Source organism: Salmo salar, chromosome 08, assembly GCF_965601325.2.
Source record: "Salmo salar chromosome 08, fSalSal1, whole genome shotgun sequence".
Taxonomy (NCBI): domain Eukaryota; kingdom Metazoa; phylum Chordata; class Actinopteri; order Salmoniformes; family Salmonidae; genus Salmo; species Salmo salar.
The window spans coordinates 25,835,226-25,856,366 of NC_138298.1; the positions used below are offsets into that span (position 1 = coordinate 25,835,226).

Sequence of the window (21,141 nt, forward strand, 5' to 3'; positions counted from 1 at the left end):
TATTTTTGTCATAGACCTAATGGGAAGAATAAAAGTAAAAGTACATTCTGATTGACAAATGCATACAAAGTGGACATGAAATGTACATGAAGTTCGGCTTTTGCAAATGTCACTCAATGTAACCTGTCTATACTGTGTTATTTGAGGTTTAGGATAGATAGCTAAGATCCTCCATTTAGGCCTACCTTTTCCTATTCTGATGACCCCCCTCTTCCATTCGCTGGGGATCTGGGAAAAAAAGTATTCAGCACTATCACATTTTCTTGTCAACAGAAAAAACGTCAGAAAGCAAATTCAGTTGATGTGGAGCAGAAGACAAGAAAGAAGGAGAGTGGCACTTCATCCCCCTCTCCAATTCCATCTGACCGTTCTGAACGGAATGCCTCCGTCACCTCTGACCCTTCACCCTCTGACCAACTCTCCTCCCTCCATCCACCTTCCTCTCCTGTTAAATGTTCCTCTCAGCCTTGCTCTCCTGCTAAACAGCCCTCTGTACCCCGGTCACCTGCCAAACACCCTTCCCCAGTGAAATCCTCTCCAGTGGTGTCCCTCCCTATTTCTCCCTCTCCTTCCAACCCTCTGGACTGTCATGGAGACACCAACCATGAGGGCACAACAGTCAGGTAATTCAAACAAAAAGTACAGTGCCATCCTAGAGTCTCTTTAGAGAGTTGGGTTTAGAGCTACAAGACCAGGGCCAGTGTTTATCAAGAGAATGAGTGCTAATCTAGGATCAGGTCCTCTCTGTCCATTGTAGTCTGATTTATTATGATCTAAAAGTCAAATATGATCCTAGACCAGACTCCTACTCAGAGACACTTGAAAAACACAGTCCCAGAAAGTTATTTTCCTCAAACTGTAGTTTTAGGCTCTTCTGACCACATCTAGTGGATAAAGAGAGTACTAACCTATTGCCCTGGTCTACTTGGTACACTGCATTTATATGGACAGCAATACATGCGTAACTACTCACTCAGACTGTGTTTATTTACAGTATAGTATTTAATAGAGAGACTGCGTAGAGTGATACGATCTCTGTTTTAGAGGCTTTAGACCTGTTTCACTCCTTCCTCCAGACCTCTGTCTCTTCTGGACCACTCTAGCCCAAGGCCCCAGAGGCCAGTCTCAGCCGCCAGAAGCATGACTCTTCCCAGGGCCAGCTCAGCCACCAGAGGGTCAGAAGAGACCCAGGGGGCCAGAGGAGAACGGGGGGCACTGGTCAACATGGAACTTCTTGGGTAAACAACAACACACCACAAATGCATTGAATATAAGTTCTTTATTGTTTAGAGATCAATGTCTGATATACTATGGGGATAGGGCTTACTATCAAGCATGTCAGTTTATTAGATATTTATAAACCCATGAATTATGGCAATCTTGGTCTAAAGGACATCCACTTATCATTTATCCACGACCAAGATGGCTGCCATTATGATCACTTTATAGAGTTATGAAGGTTTATGACATAGGCCACTCTATGTGTCTAGGATATTGTATCTCTATGTGTGTACTGATGGCTGCTTCTTCTTCACAGGTTGCCTAACATTGGCAACACTTGCTTCCTTAATGCCACCCTGCAGTGCCTCCTGGTCCTGCCTTCCTTCTCAAAGGAAATCCTGCACCAGGAACAACTCTGGAGCTCCTCCCCCTTCTCCAACCTGCTCAGGTAAGGGAAGGATCAAAAGCAGACACTCCCCCACACAACCATTATTTGTGGTCTTAAAGTAAAGAAGGGACACACTCTTTTCACGCCACTTCTATAGAAAGTGATTGTCGTAGCAGGTTAGGAGAGCATTTCCACTAATCCTAACCCTTTTCCTAACCTTAACCACTTCATATTCTGCTGTGTATTGTATTTTTGGTTTGTTTTCCAGTTTCTTTTTGATCAAATCTTCATAACCAAGAGGAACAACAATGACACAATGATTATGATGTAGGCATTTGTAAGCCAATTTGGAAAGTATAGAATGACTACATTGCCCATAATGCTCATTGACTGAACATTCCACACTACCGTGGGAAATTTGGTAGCTTTTTAAAATGCTCTGGAATTGAGAGTAGTATCCAAACCAAATATCTTAGGAGAATAATCAACACATTTTTGTTGTTTTGCTTCATTATCCGTCCTCAAAGGTGAAATTGCATTGAATTGAATGAATAATTTCTAATGATGAGGTGCCGTTAGATAAAACATATTTGGATATACTCATCTGCCTCTTTAGGCGTAAGCCAGTAGGTTGACACCATCCAGTCAGCTGCTAATTTACTCTCTGTCTCCCCTACAGGTGTCTGTCTGATGTGTACCGTTCGAGTCTACCTGACAGTGGAGCAAACCAGGCCTCAAAAGCAGACCTCATGTGGAAGGTCAAGTACTCCTTGTCGGGATATGATTTGAAATATCTGGGGGACACGCAACAGGTAACTGAGGCACTACTCTCATGTGTACGTGCGCTTCTTTTGCAAGGGTTGATTTTATCTTCATCATTTGCTTTTATCTTGGTATGTTTATTTCTCTTCCTCATCATAGGACGCACACGAGTTACTTGTGAACATGCTGTGTCAGCTGAAGGAGGAGGGCATGATATTGAAGACACTCGGGGTGAGCTATACCTGCCCTGTTTCCCAGCTGGAGTTCCAGCTTGTGTCGGTGCGAACATGTACCAGGTAAGAGCTCCCATTGGTTGTAATGTATCTACTGAGAACATGATCGTTCTACAAATAATATTGCAAAACACATGGCATAAAATAAACATTGTAGACACCTGAAACAGAAACAGACTTGATGCATTTTACTTCTCTTTGTCCTGCTTCTGAAGCTGTGGGCGCGAGTCGTCCACCAGAGAGGACTACAACCACTTCTCATTGGACTTAAGCCCTGAGCGCACCTTGCTGAGTAGCCTAGCACTCACTTTCAAAGTCAGCACTTAGGGCTCAGACCTGCATGTAGAGACTAACACCCAGGGCAAGCTGCCCACTGCCTCAGAATACGCTATCTTATTATTGTAGTGGTATCATTCATTTTGTAATGCTTTTGTTTCTAACCCAGGGTGAAAAGGTTGAATTCAAATGTGAGGGCTGTAAAGGACTCCACGCCACAAAGGTGGAGCGTTTCCACACACTGCCTCTGTGAGTTGTCCCTTTATAACCTCTCATAGGACTAGCAGTGTGTAATGAAATGAGTGGTCATTGTGTCCTGAGCCTTTAGGAGTAGTTACCTTCCTGAGCAGGTTGTAGGACTTAGTGATGAGCACCACCCAACACATTTCACTCATCTGTTATTTTGTTGACTGGTTTCATTGTCTGTCTGTTCATCTCTCTTCCTCTCTGTCTCTGGGCAGTGTGCTGGTTCTGCATCTGAAGAGGTTTGGAGGACCTGGGGGGTTGGAGAAGCTGGAGGCTCCTCTTTTGTTTCCTTCGGAGCTGAGGCTCTCCACCCTCTGTGGGGACATGGTGCCACACCTGCACAGTGCCAGCCCACAGGCCCTCACCAACCTGGCCCCCAGCATCCAGGGGTCCATCCCCCACACCCTCACCAGCCAAGTCTCCAGCCCAGCTGGAGAGGCCAAAGACAGCACCCTCTGCTGTTCAGGTAGGTCATGACACCATAACACTATTCTTGCTCCAACACCACACAAAGCAAACACTCCCAAAACAGTCCTGCTGACAGAGAAGCTGGAAGCTGCAATTTAAATTGTTTCTCAGACATCTTTAGTGATGTATTGGAGCTGTTTTAGTCCAGAGCATTTCAGACAAGTGACCACGTTTTCACAGCTCTTTACATGTATATTTGACCCCTCAGATTCAAATGACCAGGAACCAGGGAAAGTGCTGCTGACAGCCTCAGTGGTGAGAAGAGAGAGAGAGATAGAGTGAAACCAGTGAAAAATAAGTTATGACAGAACACTGAGATAGTTATGAGGAGTACACGATGTAGTAGACCTCCTGTAGTAGACTAGTACTGTAGTAGACTGTAGACAGTGTGGTGGACTGTAGAGGAAATGACAGTCCTATGATCACATGTGTTTTCTTACAGAAGCAGCAGCCAGTGAAGTCAGTGAATGGTTACTACCAGCTGACTGGTGTAGTCTCTCATTTGGGAGGCTCCGCAAACTCCGGTAAGTAAATACCTTAAAACACACACATGCAGATGCACAATACATATGACATCAGCTGAATTCCAAATCACTCCCTTCTCCTCAGCTTTTAATTTGCATGTTCACGTGTGCCTCTGCCGTATACACAAGCATCCCAAAGCTGAGGGAGTGAATATTATCAAGGGTGAAGGCCAGGGATCATCAACTAGATTCAGCCTCGAGTCCATTTTATTTCTTAGCCAGATGGGCAGGGGTATGGAACAAAATTACAAATAGTTTGTAGACCGCAAATTGACCGTAAGAAGCCCAAACAGATATAATATTTGACTCATATCAAACCTTGCTTACATTTGTGTACAGTCACATATATCTCTTTATTATGCGTGTGAATACTTTGAAACAGATTTCCAAAATGATCATCACTTGGAGCTGATTTGCTGCTTTTTTAAATTCTTTTAACAATTACATTTTATTTGTTCAGAAAACATGGGGGGCCAAATTTGTCCCATGGGCCGCCATTTGGGGAACCCTGGTGTAGGGAATAATTTGACCCTCCAATAGCCACTTCGGCCAAGCGTGCAAGACTGCAGGCTTCAGAGTGAAGTGTCATCCCGACAAGCACTGCAATATGTTTAGAGTTTGCGCAGTTTAATTCAAAAGAATGGAGAGGCATGCCTAATTATATGCTACGTGTATTTGTTTATCTCTGATTTCAAAACTTGACACATGTAACAGATAAAATATCTCCCAAATGAACTGTTTAACTGTTACAACACACTCTATTACCCACAAAAGCCTGACCTTTGACCTCTAGTCTGTCTTCCTTGTTCCACAGGGCACTACATTAGTGACATCTTGCATGCCAGTGGAAACTGGTTCTGCTGTAACGACAGCCAGGTGTCAATGTCCAATGAAGCCACTGTGCTGAGGACCAGAGCCCGGAGTGCCTACATGCTCTTCTATATGTTCAGGTACTGCTTACTCTCACCATCTATATTCTTGTGTTGCTATATATGTGTACGGTTCCTTTCACCCTACAGGGCAAGAGAGCGGGAGGCCCCAGCACACAGGGCCTAACATGGCCACCTGCACCAGCCCCAGCCTAAACAGGGGCAGCACCTGGACCGGCCTCCAAACACTCAGACATGCCTCAACAGGGGCAGGACCTGGACCAGCCTCAACACACTCAGCTCAGCCTCAACAGGGTCAGCACCTGAACGAGCCTCAACAGGGTCAGCACTGGGCCCAACATCAACAACCCCGAGCCCAGCCTCAACAGGGGCAGCACCTGGCCCAGCTTCAACACCCCCAGCCCAGCCTCAACACACTCACACCTGTCTCAACAGGGGCAGCACCTGGCACAGCTTCAACACCCCCAGCCCAGCCTCAACACACTCACACCTGTCTCAACAGGGGCAACACCTGGCACAGCTTCAACACCCCCAGCCCAGCCTCAACATGGGAAGAACCAGGCCCAGTCTCAACATGGACAGAACAAGACCCAGCCCCAACACCCTCAGCCCTGCCTCAACAGGTGCAGCACTCAGCCCAACTTTAATCATGCGGATCAAGGGAGACTTGCTCTTCATCACTAGCATGAACATTCTTTCAGTAGCTTATGTCATAAATGCCTGCCCTTGATTTGACTACTTCACCTAATGTATAAAGCTCATGTAAAAAAACATATAAAGTATACACACTAAATGTAGTACACATGTAAATGTGGTGGATAGAGTGTGTGATTATTTAGAGGGTATAACATCCCTTCTATTTGGTTTGGTTTGAAATCCTCCTGTTGTGAAATACACTGTGGTGTATAACTTCTTATTCAGCATGGTCAGACTGGATGACCTGCAATATTCAACATTGATCCAGGTCCCCAGCATGTCAGGAGATGACTTGTGCATGCCATGCAATCTTAATAAAGACAAACACATTTAAGATGACTCCCACCAGTCGTAGTGTGATAATATACTACATGATATGACTCCCACCAGTCTTAGTTTATAATATAATACATGATATGACTCCCACCAGTCTTAGTGTGATAATATACTACATGATATGACTCCCACCAGTCTTAGCTTATAATATAATACATGATATGACTCCCACCAGCCTTAGTTTGATAATATAATACATGATAAGACACACCAGCCTTAGTTTGATAATGTAAACATGGTATTACTCCTACCAGTCTTAGTGTGATAATATAATACATGATATGACTCCCACCAGCCTTAGTTTGATAATATACTACATGATATGACTCCCACCAGTCTTAGTGTGATAATATAATAAATTATATGACTCCCACCAGACATTTTTTTTGGTAATATAATACATGATATGACTCCCACCAGCCTTAGTTTGATAACATAATACATGATATGACTCCCACCAGCCTTAGTTTGATAATATACTACATGATATGACTCCCACCAGTCTTAGTTTGATAATATCACACATGATATGACTCCCACCAGTCTTAGTTTGATAATATAATACATGATATGACTCCCACCAGTCTTAGTGTGATAATATAATATATGATATGTCTCCCACCAGTCTTAGTTTGATAATATATGATATGATATGACTCCCACCAGCCTTAGTTGATAATATACTACATGATATGACTCCCACCAGTCTTAGGGTGATAATATAATACATGATATGACTCCCACCAGCCTTAGTTTATAATATAATACATGATATGACTCCCACCAGCCTTAGTTTATAATATAACACATGATATGACTCCCACCAGTCTTAGTTTGATAATATAATACATGATATGACTCCCACCAGCCTTAGTTTATAATATAATACATGATATGACTCCCACCAGCCTTAGTTTATAATATAATACATGATATGACTCCCACCAGTCTTAGGGTTATAATATAATACATGATATGACTCCCACCAGCCGTAGGGTGATAATATAATACATGATATGACTCCCACCAGTCTTAGTTTGATAATACACAACATGATATGACTCCCAACAGCCTTAGTTTGATGATATAATACATGATATGACTCCCACCAGCCTTAGTTTATAATATAATACATGATATGACTCCCACCAGCCTTAGTTTGATAATATAATACATGAAAAGACACACCAGCCTTAGTTTGATAATATAAACATGGTATGACTCCCACCAGTCATAGTGTGATAATATAATACATGATATGACTCCCACCAGTCTTAGTTTGATAATATACTACATGATATGACTCCCACCAGTCTTAGTGTGATAATATAATAAATTATATGACTCCCACCAGACTTTGTTTGGTAATATAATACATGATATGACTCCCACCAGCCTTAGTTTGATAACATAATACATGATATGACTCCCACCAGCCTTAGTTTGATAATATACTACATGATATGACTCCCACCAGTCTTAGTTTGATAATATATGATATGATATGACTCCCACCAGCCTTAGTTTGATAATATACTATATGATATGACTCCCACCAGTCTTAGGGTGATAATATAATACATGATATGACTCCCACCAGCCTTAGTTTATAATATAATACATGATATGACTCCCACCAGCCTTAGTTTATAATATAATACATGATATGACTCCCACCAGTCTTAGTTTGATAATATAATACATGATATGACTCCCACCAGCCTTAGTTTATAATATAATACATGATATGACTCCCACCAGCCTTAGTTTATAATATAATACATGATATGACTCCCACCAGTCTTAGGGTTATAATATAATACATGATATGACTCCCACCAGCCGTAGGGTGATAATATAATACATGATATGACTCCCACCAGTCTTAGTTTGATAATACACAACATGATATGACTCCCAACAGCCTTAGTTTGATGATATAATACATGATATGACTCCCACCAGCCTTAGTTTATAATATAATACATGATATGACTCCCACCAGCCTTAGTTTGATAATATAATACATGATATGACTCCCACCAGCCTTAGCTTGATAATATACTACATGATATGACTCCCACCAGCCTTAGCTTGATAATATACTATATGATATGACTCCCACCAGCCTTAGCTTGATAATATAATGCATGATATGACTCCCACCAGCCTTAGTTTGATAATATAATACATTATATGACGCCCACCGTCCTTAGTTTGATAATATACTACATGATATGACTCCCATCAGCCTTAGTTTGCGAATATACTACATGATATGACTCCCACCAGCCTTAGTTTGATATTATAATACATTATATGACTCCCACCAGTCTTAGTTTGACAATATAATACATGACATGACTCCCACCAGCCTTAGTTTGGTAATATAATACATGATATGACTCCCACCAGTCTTAGTTTTATAATATACTACATGATATGACTCCCACCAGTCTTAGTTTTATAATATAATACCTGATATGACTATATATCATGCTATATGATGTATGTGTGAATTCACAGGGTCCCAATTTTGGATCTGCTAAAGTAAATTGGGATCCTGTTAATTGACATATACACTACATATATCCTGACTGAGTTTACAGCACCACCAGCCTTCAAATGGAGAACACATTATGGATCTCACTCTGTGACTGGTGGTGAAGGGGGAAGTTGACCCTAGACTCTGATCTTAGGTCAGTTTTGCATTTCCACCACAAATGGTTAAGGTTAAGATTGGGGGAAAGAAACCTGATCCTAGATCTGAACCTAGTGGAGAATTCCCTCCGTGGTGTGACCGGCACCAATGGCCATTTACAGCAGGGGTCAATTTTTATCTCGGATGGATCCCGAGGCAAATGTGGCTTACCAGTGAACCTCCAGGTGTTCACCATTAATACTGTGTCCATGACTGATGCAACCTGAAAAAGCATTAAAGACAGAGTTAATGAGTACTTGAGGTCACTGAGAAAGTCTTGACATGGCCTGCTCTCCCTTATGTAAGGAATTAATTATCTTTGCCATGTTTACCTTGTACTGTAGGCTATGTTTACTTGTTAGACTGCACAGTAGCTTATTAAACATATGCATTTTGAAATAGTAAAAAAAATATATAATAATCAGTAACATGTTTCTACCATGGTGTGTTTTGGTTGATGGCCAATTTTAAATACAGTCAAATGCATTTGTGAATTAAATTGCTTTATTGTTTAATTATTTAAGGCTCCTTTCTCTTCTATGTGCTGGAGTTATTTTAAGAATAAAGTAGGCTAATGAAGGCAACAAATTGTTGCTTACTGAAACTCCCAAAGTCATCCAATTGTTACAATAGGATTTGAAGCAAAAGCCTACCCGCGTATGGTCAACTATTTCAGCACCGTTTTGTGCTGCTCTGAGACAAGCAAGACTACTTAATAAACATATACATTTAAAAAAAGTAATTCAATAATATATTTATTTTTGTACCACTGTAGATGTTGCAGTCATTCAGATGAGTCCAATTGTAAAGTGTAGCCTAAAGGCTAAAATGGGCAAACTTGCAATGTATTCAAAGCTTAAGTACTCTAAAACCAGATTTTCCCAACCCCTACAAATATATTCATGTATTATTAACCCTGCCTGATAATAGTACAAAACCCATTAGATATTCATTTAGAATCCTCTAAATGCAATTAGATCTACTACTGTAATTTCTTGATCTGTATTGATCTGCAAGTATTTTCATTTAGAGATTCGGGAAAACAATTTGATGTTTCCTTTCATGTGTCCAACCAATTATTATTGGATTATTCACCATGGCAACCAATGAAATGTGTTTCTTAGTTAGGTTGGCTTGTTTTCAGAATTCACAGCCTGCTAGCTTGTGAAAAACAAAATGCCTCCAGCTGTCCATCACTACTGTAAATATATAGAGTGGTTATAGAGGGTGCAACCGGTCAGCACCTTAGGAGTAAATGTCAGTTGGCTTTTCAGAGCTGAGCGTTCAGAGGTCGAGAGAGAGAGAGGTCGAGAGAGAGAGAGGTCGAGAGAGAGAGAGGTCGAGAGAGACAGAGAGGTCGAGAAAGAGAGAGAGGTCGAGAGAGAGAGAGGTCGAAAGAGAGAGAGAGAGAGAGAGAGAGAGAGAGAGAGAGAGAGAGAGAGAGAGAGAGAGAGAGAGAGAGAGAGAGAGAGAGAGGTCGATGAGAGAGAGAGAGAGAGAGAGAGAGAGAGAGAGAGAGAGAGAGAGAGAGAGAGAGGGTTGAAACACACACAGTAACACGTGTAAATGAGTTCTGAGAGCCGATCTGTTATCCAACGATTAGTTTAATATTAAAAATTGTCAAATGCTTCTCAAAGATGCCCTGTGGTGGTCAAACTAGCACTAACTAGCATTAATGGCAACAATGGTTGACACTTAAATAACGTGCCATAGAATTCTGCGGCAGCCCGCAAGTTGTGCTGCAGTATGATGCAACTTTTTAATGAAGAACCACTGTAGGAGTTGGCAAGACAGCATTAAACAGATCTGGGACTCTAGCTAGGGTTGGGTTAAGTTTAGGTAAGAAGAATTGTTTAGGAGTTGGAGTGAGGTTAGAAAACAAAATTCAATCCAGCAACCTTGTGTTATGCCTTCCATTCAACACCAACTTATCACCTAGCAAGTGTATTTAACTCACACTGGGCACTGTAAGCTCTGCCCACTGAGCTTTATTTGAACCAATAGCATTCATTATGTCCTTGAGGCAGAGCTGCCCTCAGGGCAAGATTGAATACGGAAAATTGTCCCTAACCAATCTGGATTGTTGTTTGAGGTTCAGGCTAAATCTCTATCACCTGTTCACATTCTTTTCACCAACCCTTTGTCCATCTGCTGGTGAATATGAGAAAAAGCATTTAGCATTTCAATAAACCAATGATCAATCCACAAACAACATGGAAGCTATCAAAAAACAAGGAAGATGAAGATGAAGGCACTTAAAATGCCTTTATTGTGGTCGTACGTTCAATGAAACAACATACAAAAAAATGAATGTAAAAGAAGAAACAGGAAAACAATGGAACATATTATCTCCAATATTGTATGTATACTGCATAACTTTGCTCTTCAATAAAACATATTTGTTCATTGAACAATATATTATAGAATGGGTTGCCAGATGGTGGTGTCATACATGACCGATGACATCACAATGGTCTTTAAGCCAATTTGAACAATGGGTTAATGTGGATATGTATCAGTCTTCATTGGTTATTGACATGGCTTGTTTCTGCTGGTGCAAAAAGGTATGAAATCAGGTCATTTAATCGATTAACAACTATTTAAATTCTGGAGTAGTATTTTTCTCTTAGACCTAGTGGGAAGAATAAAAGTACATTCTGATTGACAAATGCATAAAAAGTGTACATGAAATGTACATGAAGTTCGGCTGTTGCAAATGCCACTCAATGTAACCTGTCTATTCTGTGTTATATGAGGTTTAGGATAGATAGCTAAGTTCCTCTCGGTTAGGCCTACCTTTTCCTATTCCGATGACCCCCCCCTCTTCCATTTGCTGGGGATCGGGGAAAAGGGTATTTTTTCAGCACTATCACATTTTCTTGTCAACAGAAAAAACGTCAGAAAGCAAATTCAGTTGATGTAGAGCAGAAGACAAGAAAGAAGAATGAGAGTGGCACTTCATCCCCCTCTCCAATTCCATCTGACCGTTCTGAACGGAATGCCTCCGTCACCTCTGACCCTTCACCCTCTGACCAACTCTCCTCCCTCCATCCACCTTCCTCTCCTGTTAAATGTTCCTCTCAGCCTTGCTCTCCTGCTAAACAGCCCTCTGTACCCCGGTCACCTGCCAAACACCCTTCCCCAGTGAAATCCTCTCCAGTGGTGTCCCTCCCTAGTTCTCCCTCTCCTACCAACCCTCTGGACTGTCATGGAGACACCAGCCATGAGGGCACAACAGTCAGGTAATTCAAACAAAAAGTACAGTGCCATCCTAGAGTCTCTTTAGAGAGTTGGGTTTAGAGCTACAAGACCAGGGCCAGTGTTTATCAAGAGTATGAGTGCTAATCTAGGATCAGGTCCTCTCTTTCCATAATAATCTGATTTTTAATGTTCTAAAAGGCAAACTGATCCTAGATCAGACTCCTACTCTGAGAAACTCTATAAACACAGTCCCAGAAAGTTATTTTCCACAAACTGTAGTTTTAGGCTCTTCTGTCCACATCTAGTGGATAAAGAGAGTACTAACCTATTGCCCTGGTCTACTTGGTACACTGCATTTATATGGACAGCAATACATGCGTAACTACTCAGACTGTGTTTATAGTACAGTATAGTATTTAATAGAGAGACTGCGTAGAGTGATACGATCTCTGTTTTGGAGGCTTTAGACCTGTTTATCTCCTTCCTCCAGACCTCTGTCTCTTCTGGACCACTCTAGCCCAAGGCCCCAGAGGCCAGTCTCAGCCACCAGAAGCATGAGTCTTCCCAGGGCCAGCTCAGCCACCAGAGGGTCAGAAGAGACCCAGGGGGCCAGAGGAGAACGGGGGGCACTGGTCAACATGGAACTTCTTGGGTAAACCACAACACACCACAAATGCATTGAATATAAGTTCTTTATTGTTTAGAGATCAATGTCTGATATACTATGGGGATAGGGCTTACTATCAAGCATGTCAGTTTTATTAGATATTTATAAAGAAATTAATTATAACAATCTTGGCCTAAAGGACATCCACTTCTTTGTGTACTCACATAATTACATATCATTTTTCCATGACCAAGATGGCTGCCATTATCATCACTTGACAGAGTTATGAAGGTTTATGACATAGGCCATTCTATGTGTCTAGGGTATTGTATATCTATGTGTGTACTGATGGCTGCTTTTTCTTCACAGGTTGCCTAACATTGGCAACACTTGCTTCCTTAACGCCATCCTGCAGTGTCTCCTGGTCCTGCCTTCCTTCTTAAAGAAAATCCTGCACCAGGAACAACTCTGGAGCTCCTCCCCCTTCTCCAACCTGCTCAGGTAAAGGAAGGATCAAAAGCAGACACTTCCCCACACACCCATTATTTGTGGTCATGAATTTGCATGCGACTTCTATACAAAGTGTTTGTCGTAGCAGGTTAGGAGAGCATTTTTGCTAAATCTAACACTTTTCCTAACCTTAACTCCTTCATATTTTGCTGTGTATGTATTTAATTTTTTTTTCCTTTTTTTTTATTTTCGGAATCTTCATAAACCAGAGGAACAACAATGATACAATGATTATGATGTAAACATTAGTAGGCCAACTTGGAAAGTGTAGAATTACTATTTTCCCATAATGCTCAATGACTGAACATTCCACATTACCGTGGGAAATTGATAGTTTTTTAAAATGCTCTGGAATTGAGAGCAGTATCCAAACCAAATATCTTAGGAGAATAAACAACACATTTTTGTTGTTTTGATCATTGTCCGTCCTCAAAGGTGAAATTGCATTGAATCGAATGAATCATTTCTAATGATGAGGTGCCGTTAGATAAAACATATTTGGATATACTCATCTGCCTCTTTAGGCGTAAGCCAGTAGGTTGACACCATCCAGTCAGCTGCTAATTTACTCTCTGTCTCCCCTACAGGTGTCTGTCTGATGTGTACCGTTCGAGTCTACCTGACAGTGGGGCAAACCAGGCCTCAAAAGCAGACCTCATGTGGAAGGTCAAGTACTCCTTGTCAGGATATGATTTGAAATATCTGGGGGACACGCAACAGGTAACTGAGGCACTACTCTCTTGTGTACGTGCGCTCTTTTTGCAAGGGTTCATTTTATCTTCTTCATTTGCTTTTATCTTGGTATGTTTCTTTCTCTCCTCATCATAGGACGCACACGAGTTACTTGTGAACATGCTGTGTCAGCTGAAGGAGGAGGGCATGATATTGAAGACACTCGGGGTGAGCTATACCTGCCCTGTTTCCCAGCTGGAGTTCCAGCTTGTGTCGGTGCGCACATGTACCAGGTAAGAGCTCCCATTGGTTGTAATGTATCTACTGAGAACATGATCTTTCTACAAATAATATTACAAAACACATGGCATAACAGAAACATTGTAGACACCTGAAACAGAAACAGACTTGAAGCATTTTTCTTCTCTTTGTCCTGCTTCTGAAGCTGTGGGCGCGAGTCGTCCACCAGAGAGGACTACAACCACCTCTCATTGGACTTCAGCCCTGAGCGCACCTTGCAGAGCAGCCTAGCACTCACTTTCAAAGTCAGCACTTAGGGCTCAGACCTGCATGTAGAGACTAACACCCAGGGCAAGCTGCCCACTGCCTCAGAATACGCTATCTTATTATTGTAGTGGTATCATTCATTTTGTAATGCTTTTGTTTCTAACCCAGGGTGAAAAGGTTGAATTCAAATGTGAGGGCTGTAAAGGACTCCACGCCACAAAGTTGGAGCTTTTCCACACACTGCCTCTGTGAGTTGTCCCTTTATAACCTCTCATAGGACTAGCAGTGTGTAATGAAATGAGTGGTCATTGTGTCCTGAGCCTTTAGGAGTAGTTACCTTCCTGAGCAGGTTGTAGGACTTAGTGATGAGCACCACCCAACACATTTCACTCATCTGTTATTTTGTTGAGTGGTTTCATTGTCTGTCTGTTCATCTCTCTTCCTCTCTGTCTCTGGGCAGTGTGCTGGTTCTGCATCTGAAGAGGTTTGGAGGACCTGGGGGGTTGGAGAAGCTGGAGGCTCCTCTTTTGTTTCCTTCGGAGCTGAGGCTCTCCACCCTCTGTGGGGACATGGTGCCACACCTGCACAGTGCCAGCCCACAGGCCCTCACCAACCTGGCCCCCAGCATCCAGGGGTCCATCCCCCAGACCCTCACCAGCCAAGTCTCCAGCCCAGCTGGAGAGGCCAAAGACAGCACCCTCTGCTGTTCAGGTAGGTCATGACACCATAACACTATTCTTGCTCCAACACCACACAAACCATCCACTCCCAAAAATGGTCCTGCTGACAGAGAAGCTGGAAGCTGCAATTTAAAATGTTTCTCAGACATCTTTAGTGATGCATTGGAGCTGTTTTAGTCCAGAGCATTTCAGACAAGTGACCACGTTTTCACAGCTCTTCATATGTATATTTGACCCCTCAGATTCAAATGACCAGGAACCAGAGAAAGTGCTGCTGACAGCCTCAGTGGTGAGAAGAGAGAGAGAGATAGAGTGAAACCAGTGAAAAATAAGTTATGACAGAACACTGAGATAGTTATGAGGAGAACACGATGTAGTAGACCTCCTGTAGTAGACTAGTACTGTAGTAGACTGTAGACAGTGTGGTGGACTGTAGAGGAAATGACATTCCCATGATCACATGTGTTTTCTTACAGAAGCAGCAGCCAGTGAAGTCAGTGAATGGATACTACCAGCTGACTGGTGTAGTCTCTCATTTGGGAGGCTCCGCAAACTCCGGTAAGTAAATACCTTAAAACACACACATGCAGATGCACAATACATATGACATCAGCTGAATTCCAAATCACTCCCTTCTCCTCAGCTTTTAATTTGCATGTTCATGTGTGCCTCTGCCGTATACACAAGCATCCCAAAGCTGAGGGAGTGAATATTATCGAGGGTGAAGGCCAGGGATCATCAACTAGATTCAGCCTCGGGTCCATTTTATTTCTTAGCCAGATGGGCAGGGGTATGGAACAAAATTACAAATAGTTTGTAGACCGCAAATTGACCGTAAGAAGCCCAAACAGATATAATATTTGACTCATATCAAACCTTGCTTACATTTGTGTACAATCACATATATCTCTTTATTGTGCGTGGGAATACTTTGAAATAGATTTCCAAAATGATCATCACTTGGAGCTGATTTGTTGCTTTTTTAAATTCTTTTAACAATTACATTTTATTTGTTCAGAAAACATGGGGGGCCAAATAAAATCACCCTTGGGCCAAATTTGTCCCATGGGCCACCATTTGGGGAACCCTGGTGTAGGGAATAATTAGACCCTCCAATAGCCACTTCGGCCAAGCGTGCAAGACTGCAGGCTTCAGAGTGAAGTGTCATCCCGACAAGCACTGCAATATGTTTAGAGTTTGCGCAGTTTAATTCAAAAGAATGGAGAGGCATGCCTAATTATATGCTACGCGTATTTGTTTATCTCTGATTTCAAAACTTGACACATGTAACAGATAAAATATCTCCCAAATGAACTGTTTAACTGTTACAACACACTCTATTACCCACAAAAGCCTGACCTTTGACCTCTAGTCTGTCTTACTTGTTCCACAGGGCACTACATTAGTGACATCTTGCATGCCAGTGGAAACTGGTTCTGCTGTAACGACAGCCAGGTGTCAATGTCCAATGAAGCCACTGTGCTGAGGACCAGAGCCCGGAGTGCCTACATGCTCTTCTATATGTTCAGGTACCGCTTACTCTCACCATCTATATTCTTGTGTTGCTATATATGTGTACGGTTCCTTTCACCCTACAGGGCAAGAGAGCGGGAGGCCCCAGCACACAGGGCCTAACATGGCCACCTGCACCAGCCCCAGCCTAAACAGGGGCAGCACCTGGACCGGCCTCCAAACACTCAGACATGCCTCAACAGGGGCAGGACCTGGACCAGCCTCAACACACTCAGCTCAGCCTCAACAGGGTCAGCACCTGAACGAGCCTCAACAGGGTCAGCACTGGGCCCAACATCAACAACCCCGAGCCCAGCGTCAACAGGGGCAGCACCTGGCCCAGCTTCAACACCCCCAGCCCAGCCTCAACACACTCACACCTGTCTCAACAGGGGCAGCACCTGGCCCAGCTTCAACACCCCCAGCCCAGCCTCAACACACTCACACCTGTCTCAACAGGGGCAACACCTGGCACAGTTTCAACACCCCCAGCCCAGCCTCAACATGGGAAGAACCAGGCCCAGTCTCAACATGGACAGAACAAGACCCAGCCCCAACACCCTCAGCCCTGCCTCAACAGGTGCAGCACTCAGCCCAACTTTAATCATGCGGATCAAGGGAGACTTGCTCTTCATCACTAGCATGAACATTCTTTCAGTAGCTTATGTCATAAATGCCTCTCCTTGATTTGACTACTTCACCTAATGTATAAAGCTCATGTAAAAAAACACATAAAGTATACACACTAAATGTAGTACACATGTAAATGTGGTGGATAGAGTGTGTGATTATTTAGAGGGTATAACATCCCTTCTATTTGGTTTGGTTTGAAATCCTCCTGTTGTGAAATACACTGTGGTGTATAACTTCTTATTCAGCATGGTCAGACTGGATGACCTGCAATATTCAACATTGATCCAGGTCCCCAGCATGTCAGGAGATGACTTGTGCATGCCATGCAATCTTAATAAAGACAAACACATTTAAGATGACTCCCACCAGTCGTAGTGTGATAATATACTACATGATATGACTCCCACCAGTCTTAGCTTATAATATAATACATGATATGACTCCCACCAGCCTTAGTTTGATAATATAATACATGATAAGACACACCAGCCTTAGTTTGATAATATAAACATGGTATTACTCCTACCAGTCTTCGTGTGATAATATAATACATGATATGACTCCCACCAGCCTTAGTTTGATAATATACTACATGATATGACTCCCACCAGTCTTAGTTTGATAATATAATACATGAAAAGACACACCAGCCTTAGTTTGATAATATAAACATGGTATGACTCCCACCAGTCATAGTGTGATAATATAATACATGATATGACTTCCACCAGTCTTAGTTTGATAATATACTACATGATATGACTCCCACCAGTCTTAGTGTGATAATATAATAAATTATATGACTCCCACCAGACTTTGTTTGGTAATATAATACATGATATGACTCCCACCAGCCTTAGTTTGATAACATAATACATGATATGACTCCCACCAGCCTTAGTTTGATAATATACTACATGATATGACTCCCACCAGTCTTAGTTTGATAATATAACACATGATATGACTCCCACCAGTCTTAGTTTGATAATATAATACATGATATGACTCCCACCAGTCTTAGTGTGATAATATAATATATGATATGTCTCCCACCAGTCTTAGTTTGATAATATATGATATGATATGACTCCCACCAGCCTTAGTTGATAATATACTACATGATATGACTCCCACCAGTCTTAGGGTGATAATATAATACATGATATGACTCCCACCAGCCTTAGTTTATAATATAATACATGATATGACTCCCACCAGCCTTAGTTTATAATATAACACATGATATGACTCCCACCAGTCTTAGTTTGATAATATAATACATGATATGACTCCCACCAGCCTTAGTTTATAATATAATACATGATATGACTCCCACCAGCCTTAGTTTATAATATAATACATGATATGACTCCCACCAGTCTTAGGGTTATAATATAATACATGATATGACTCCCACCAGCCGTAGGGTGATAATATAATACATGATATGACTCCCACCAGTCTTAGTTTGATAATACACAACATGATATGACTCCCAACAGCCTTAGTTTGATGATATAATACATGATATGACTCCCACCAGCCTTAGTTTATAATATAATACATGATATGACTCCCACCAGCCTTAGTTTGATAATAAAATACATGATATGACTCCCACCAGCCTTAGTTTGATAATATAATACATGATATGACTCCCACCAGCCTTAGTTTGATAATATAATACATGATATGACTCCCACCAGCTTTAGCTTGATAATATACTACATGATATGACTCCCACCAGCCTTAGCTTGATAATATACTACATGATATGACTCCCACCAGCCTTAGCTTGATAATATAATGCATGATATGACTCCCACCAGCCTTAGTTTGATAATATAATACATTATATGACGCCCACCATCCTTAGTTTGATAATATACTACATGATATGACTCCCATCAGCCTTAGTTTGATAATATACTACATGATATGACTCCCACCAGCCTTAGTTTGATATTATAATACATTATATGACTCCCACCAGTCTTAGTTTGACAATATAATACATGACATGACTCCCACCAGCCTTAGTTTGGTAATATAATACATGATATGACTCCCACCAGTCTTAGTTTTATAATATACTACATGATATGACTCCCACCAGTCTTAGTTTTATAATATAATACCTGATATGACTATATATCATGCTATATGATGTATGTGTGAATTCACAGGGTCCCAATTTTGGATCTGCTAAAGTAAATTGGGATCCTGTTAATTGACATATACACTACATATATCCTGACTGAGTTTACAGCACCACCAGCCTTCAAATGGAGAACACATTATGGATCTCACTCTGTGACTGGTGGTGAAGGGGGAAGTTGACCCTAGACTCTGATCTTAGGTCAGTTTTGCATTTCCACCACAAATGGTTAAGGTTAAGATTGGGGGAAAGAAACCTGATCCTAGATCTGAACCTAGTGGAGAATTCCCTCCGTGGTGTGACCGGCACCAATGGCCATTTACAGCAGGGGTCAATTTTTATCTCGGATGGATCCCGAGGCAAATGTGGCTTACCAGTGAACCTCCAGGTGTTCACCATTAATACTGTGTCCATGACTGATGCAACCTGAAAAAGCATTAAAGACAGAGTTAATGAGTACTTGAGGTCACTGAGAAAGTCTTGACATGGCCTGCTCTCCCTTATGTAAGGAATTAATTATCTTTGCCATGTTTACCTTGTACTGTAGGCTATGTTTACTTGTTAGACTGCACAGTAGCTTATTAAACATATGCATTTTGAAATAGTAAAAAAAATATATAATAATCAGTAACATGTTTCTACCATGGTGTGTTTTGGTTGATGGCCAATTTTAAATACAGTCAAATGCATTTGTGAATTAAATTGCTTTATTGTTTAATTATTTAAGGCTCCTTTCTCTTCTATGTGCTGGAGTTATTTTAAGAATAAAGTAGGCTAATGAAGGCAACAAATTGTTGCTTACTGAAACTCCCAAAGTCATCCAATTGTTACAATAGGATTTGAAGCAAAAGCCTACCCGCGTATGGTCAACTATTTCAGCACCGTTTTGTGCTGCTCTGAGACAAGCAAGACTACTTAATAAACATATACATTTAAAAAAAGTAATTCAATAATATATTTATTTTTGTACCACTGTAGATGTTGCAGTCATTCAGATGAGTCCAATTGTAAAGTGTAGCCTAAAGGCTAAAATGGGCAAACTTGCAATGTATTCAAAGCTTAAGTACTCTAAAACCAGATTTTCCCAACCCCTACAAATATATTCATGTATTATTAACCCTGCCTGATAATAGTACAAAACCCATTAGATATTCATTTAGAATCCTCTAAATGCAATTAGATCTACTACTGTAATTTCTTGATCTGTATTGATCTGCAAGTATTTTCATTTAGAGATTCGGGAAAACAATTTGATGTTTCCTTTCATGTGTCCAACCAATTATTATTGGATTATTCACCATGGCAACCAATGAAATGTGTTTCTTAGTTAGGTTGGCTTGTTTTCAGAATTCACAGCCTGCTAGCTTGTGAAAAACAAAATGCCTCCAGCTGTCCATCACTACTGTAAATATATAGAGTGGTTATAGAGGGTGCAACCGGTCAGCACCTTAGGAGTAAATGTCAGTTGGCTTTTCAGAGCTGAGCGTTCAGAGGTCGAGAGAGAGAGAGGTCGAGAGAGAGAGAGGTCGAGAGAGAGAGAGGTCGAGAGAGACAGAGAGGTCGAGAAAGAGAGAGAGGTCGAGAGAGAGAGAGGTCGAAAGAGAGAGAGAGAGAGAGAGAGAGAGAGAGAGAGAGAGAGAGTTAGAGGTAGAGAGAGAGAGAGAGAGAGAGAGAGAGAGAGAGGTCGATAGAGAGAGAGAGAGAGAGAGAGAGAGAGAGAGAGAGAGAGAGAGAGAGAGAGAGAGAGAGAGGGTTGAAACACACACAGTAACACGTGTAAATGAGTTCTGAGAGCCGATCTGTTATCCAACGATTAGTTTAATATTAAAAATTGTCAAATGCTTCTCAAAGATGCCCTGTGGTGGTCAAACTAGCACTAACTAGCATTAATGGCAACAATGGTTGACACTTAAATAA

The 21,141-nt window shown here is 41.5% G+C and overlaps 1 protein-coding gene across 1 annotated transcript; it reads left to right on the top strand.

Annotated features, from left to right (window-relative positions):
* Positions 1 to 11,237: 11,237 nt before the first annotated feature.
* Positions 11,238 to 17,447, top strand: LOC106597769 (ubiquitin carboxyl-terminal hydrolase 37). Its single transcript, XM_045722916.2, has 12 exons — positions 11,238 to 11,305; positions 11,631 to 11,983; positions 12,433 to 12,594; positions 12,919 to 13,050; positions 13,647 to 13,779; positions 13,888 to 14,024; positions 14,177 to 14,276; positions 14,407 to 14,486; positions 14,699 to 14,949; positions 15,161 to 15,207; positions 15,395 to 15,476; positions 16,312 to 17,447. Exons 1-12 carry the CDS (start codon positions 11,252 to 11,254, stop codon positions 16,551 to 16,553), a joined length of 1,773 nt encoding a protein of 590 aa, XP_045578872.2. The 5' UTR covers positions 11,238 to 11,251; the 3' UTR covers positions 16,554 to 17,447.
* The last annotated feature ends 3,694 nt before the right edge of the window (positions 17,448 to 21,141 follow it).

Excerpts from the sequence above, each read along its gene's own strand:
- LOC106597769 (XM_045722916.2), top strand. The coding sequence starts at position 11,252 with ATGTATCAGTCTTCATTGGTTATTGACATGGCTTGTTTCTGCTGGTGC. Across the intron at positions 14,277-14,406 it reads GCCTAGCACTCACTTTCAAA|GGTGAAAAGGTTGAATTCAA; the intron begins GTCAGCACTTAG and ends TTTCTAACCCAG. Across the intron at positions 15,208-15,394 it reads TGCTGCTGACAGCCTCAGTG|AAGCAGCAGCCAGTGAAGTC; the intron begins GTGAGAAGAGAG and ends GTTTTCTTACAG.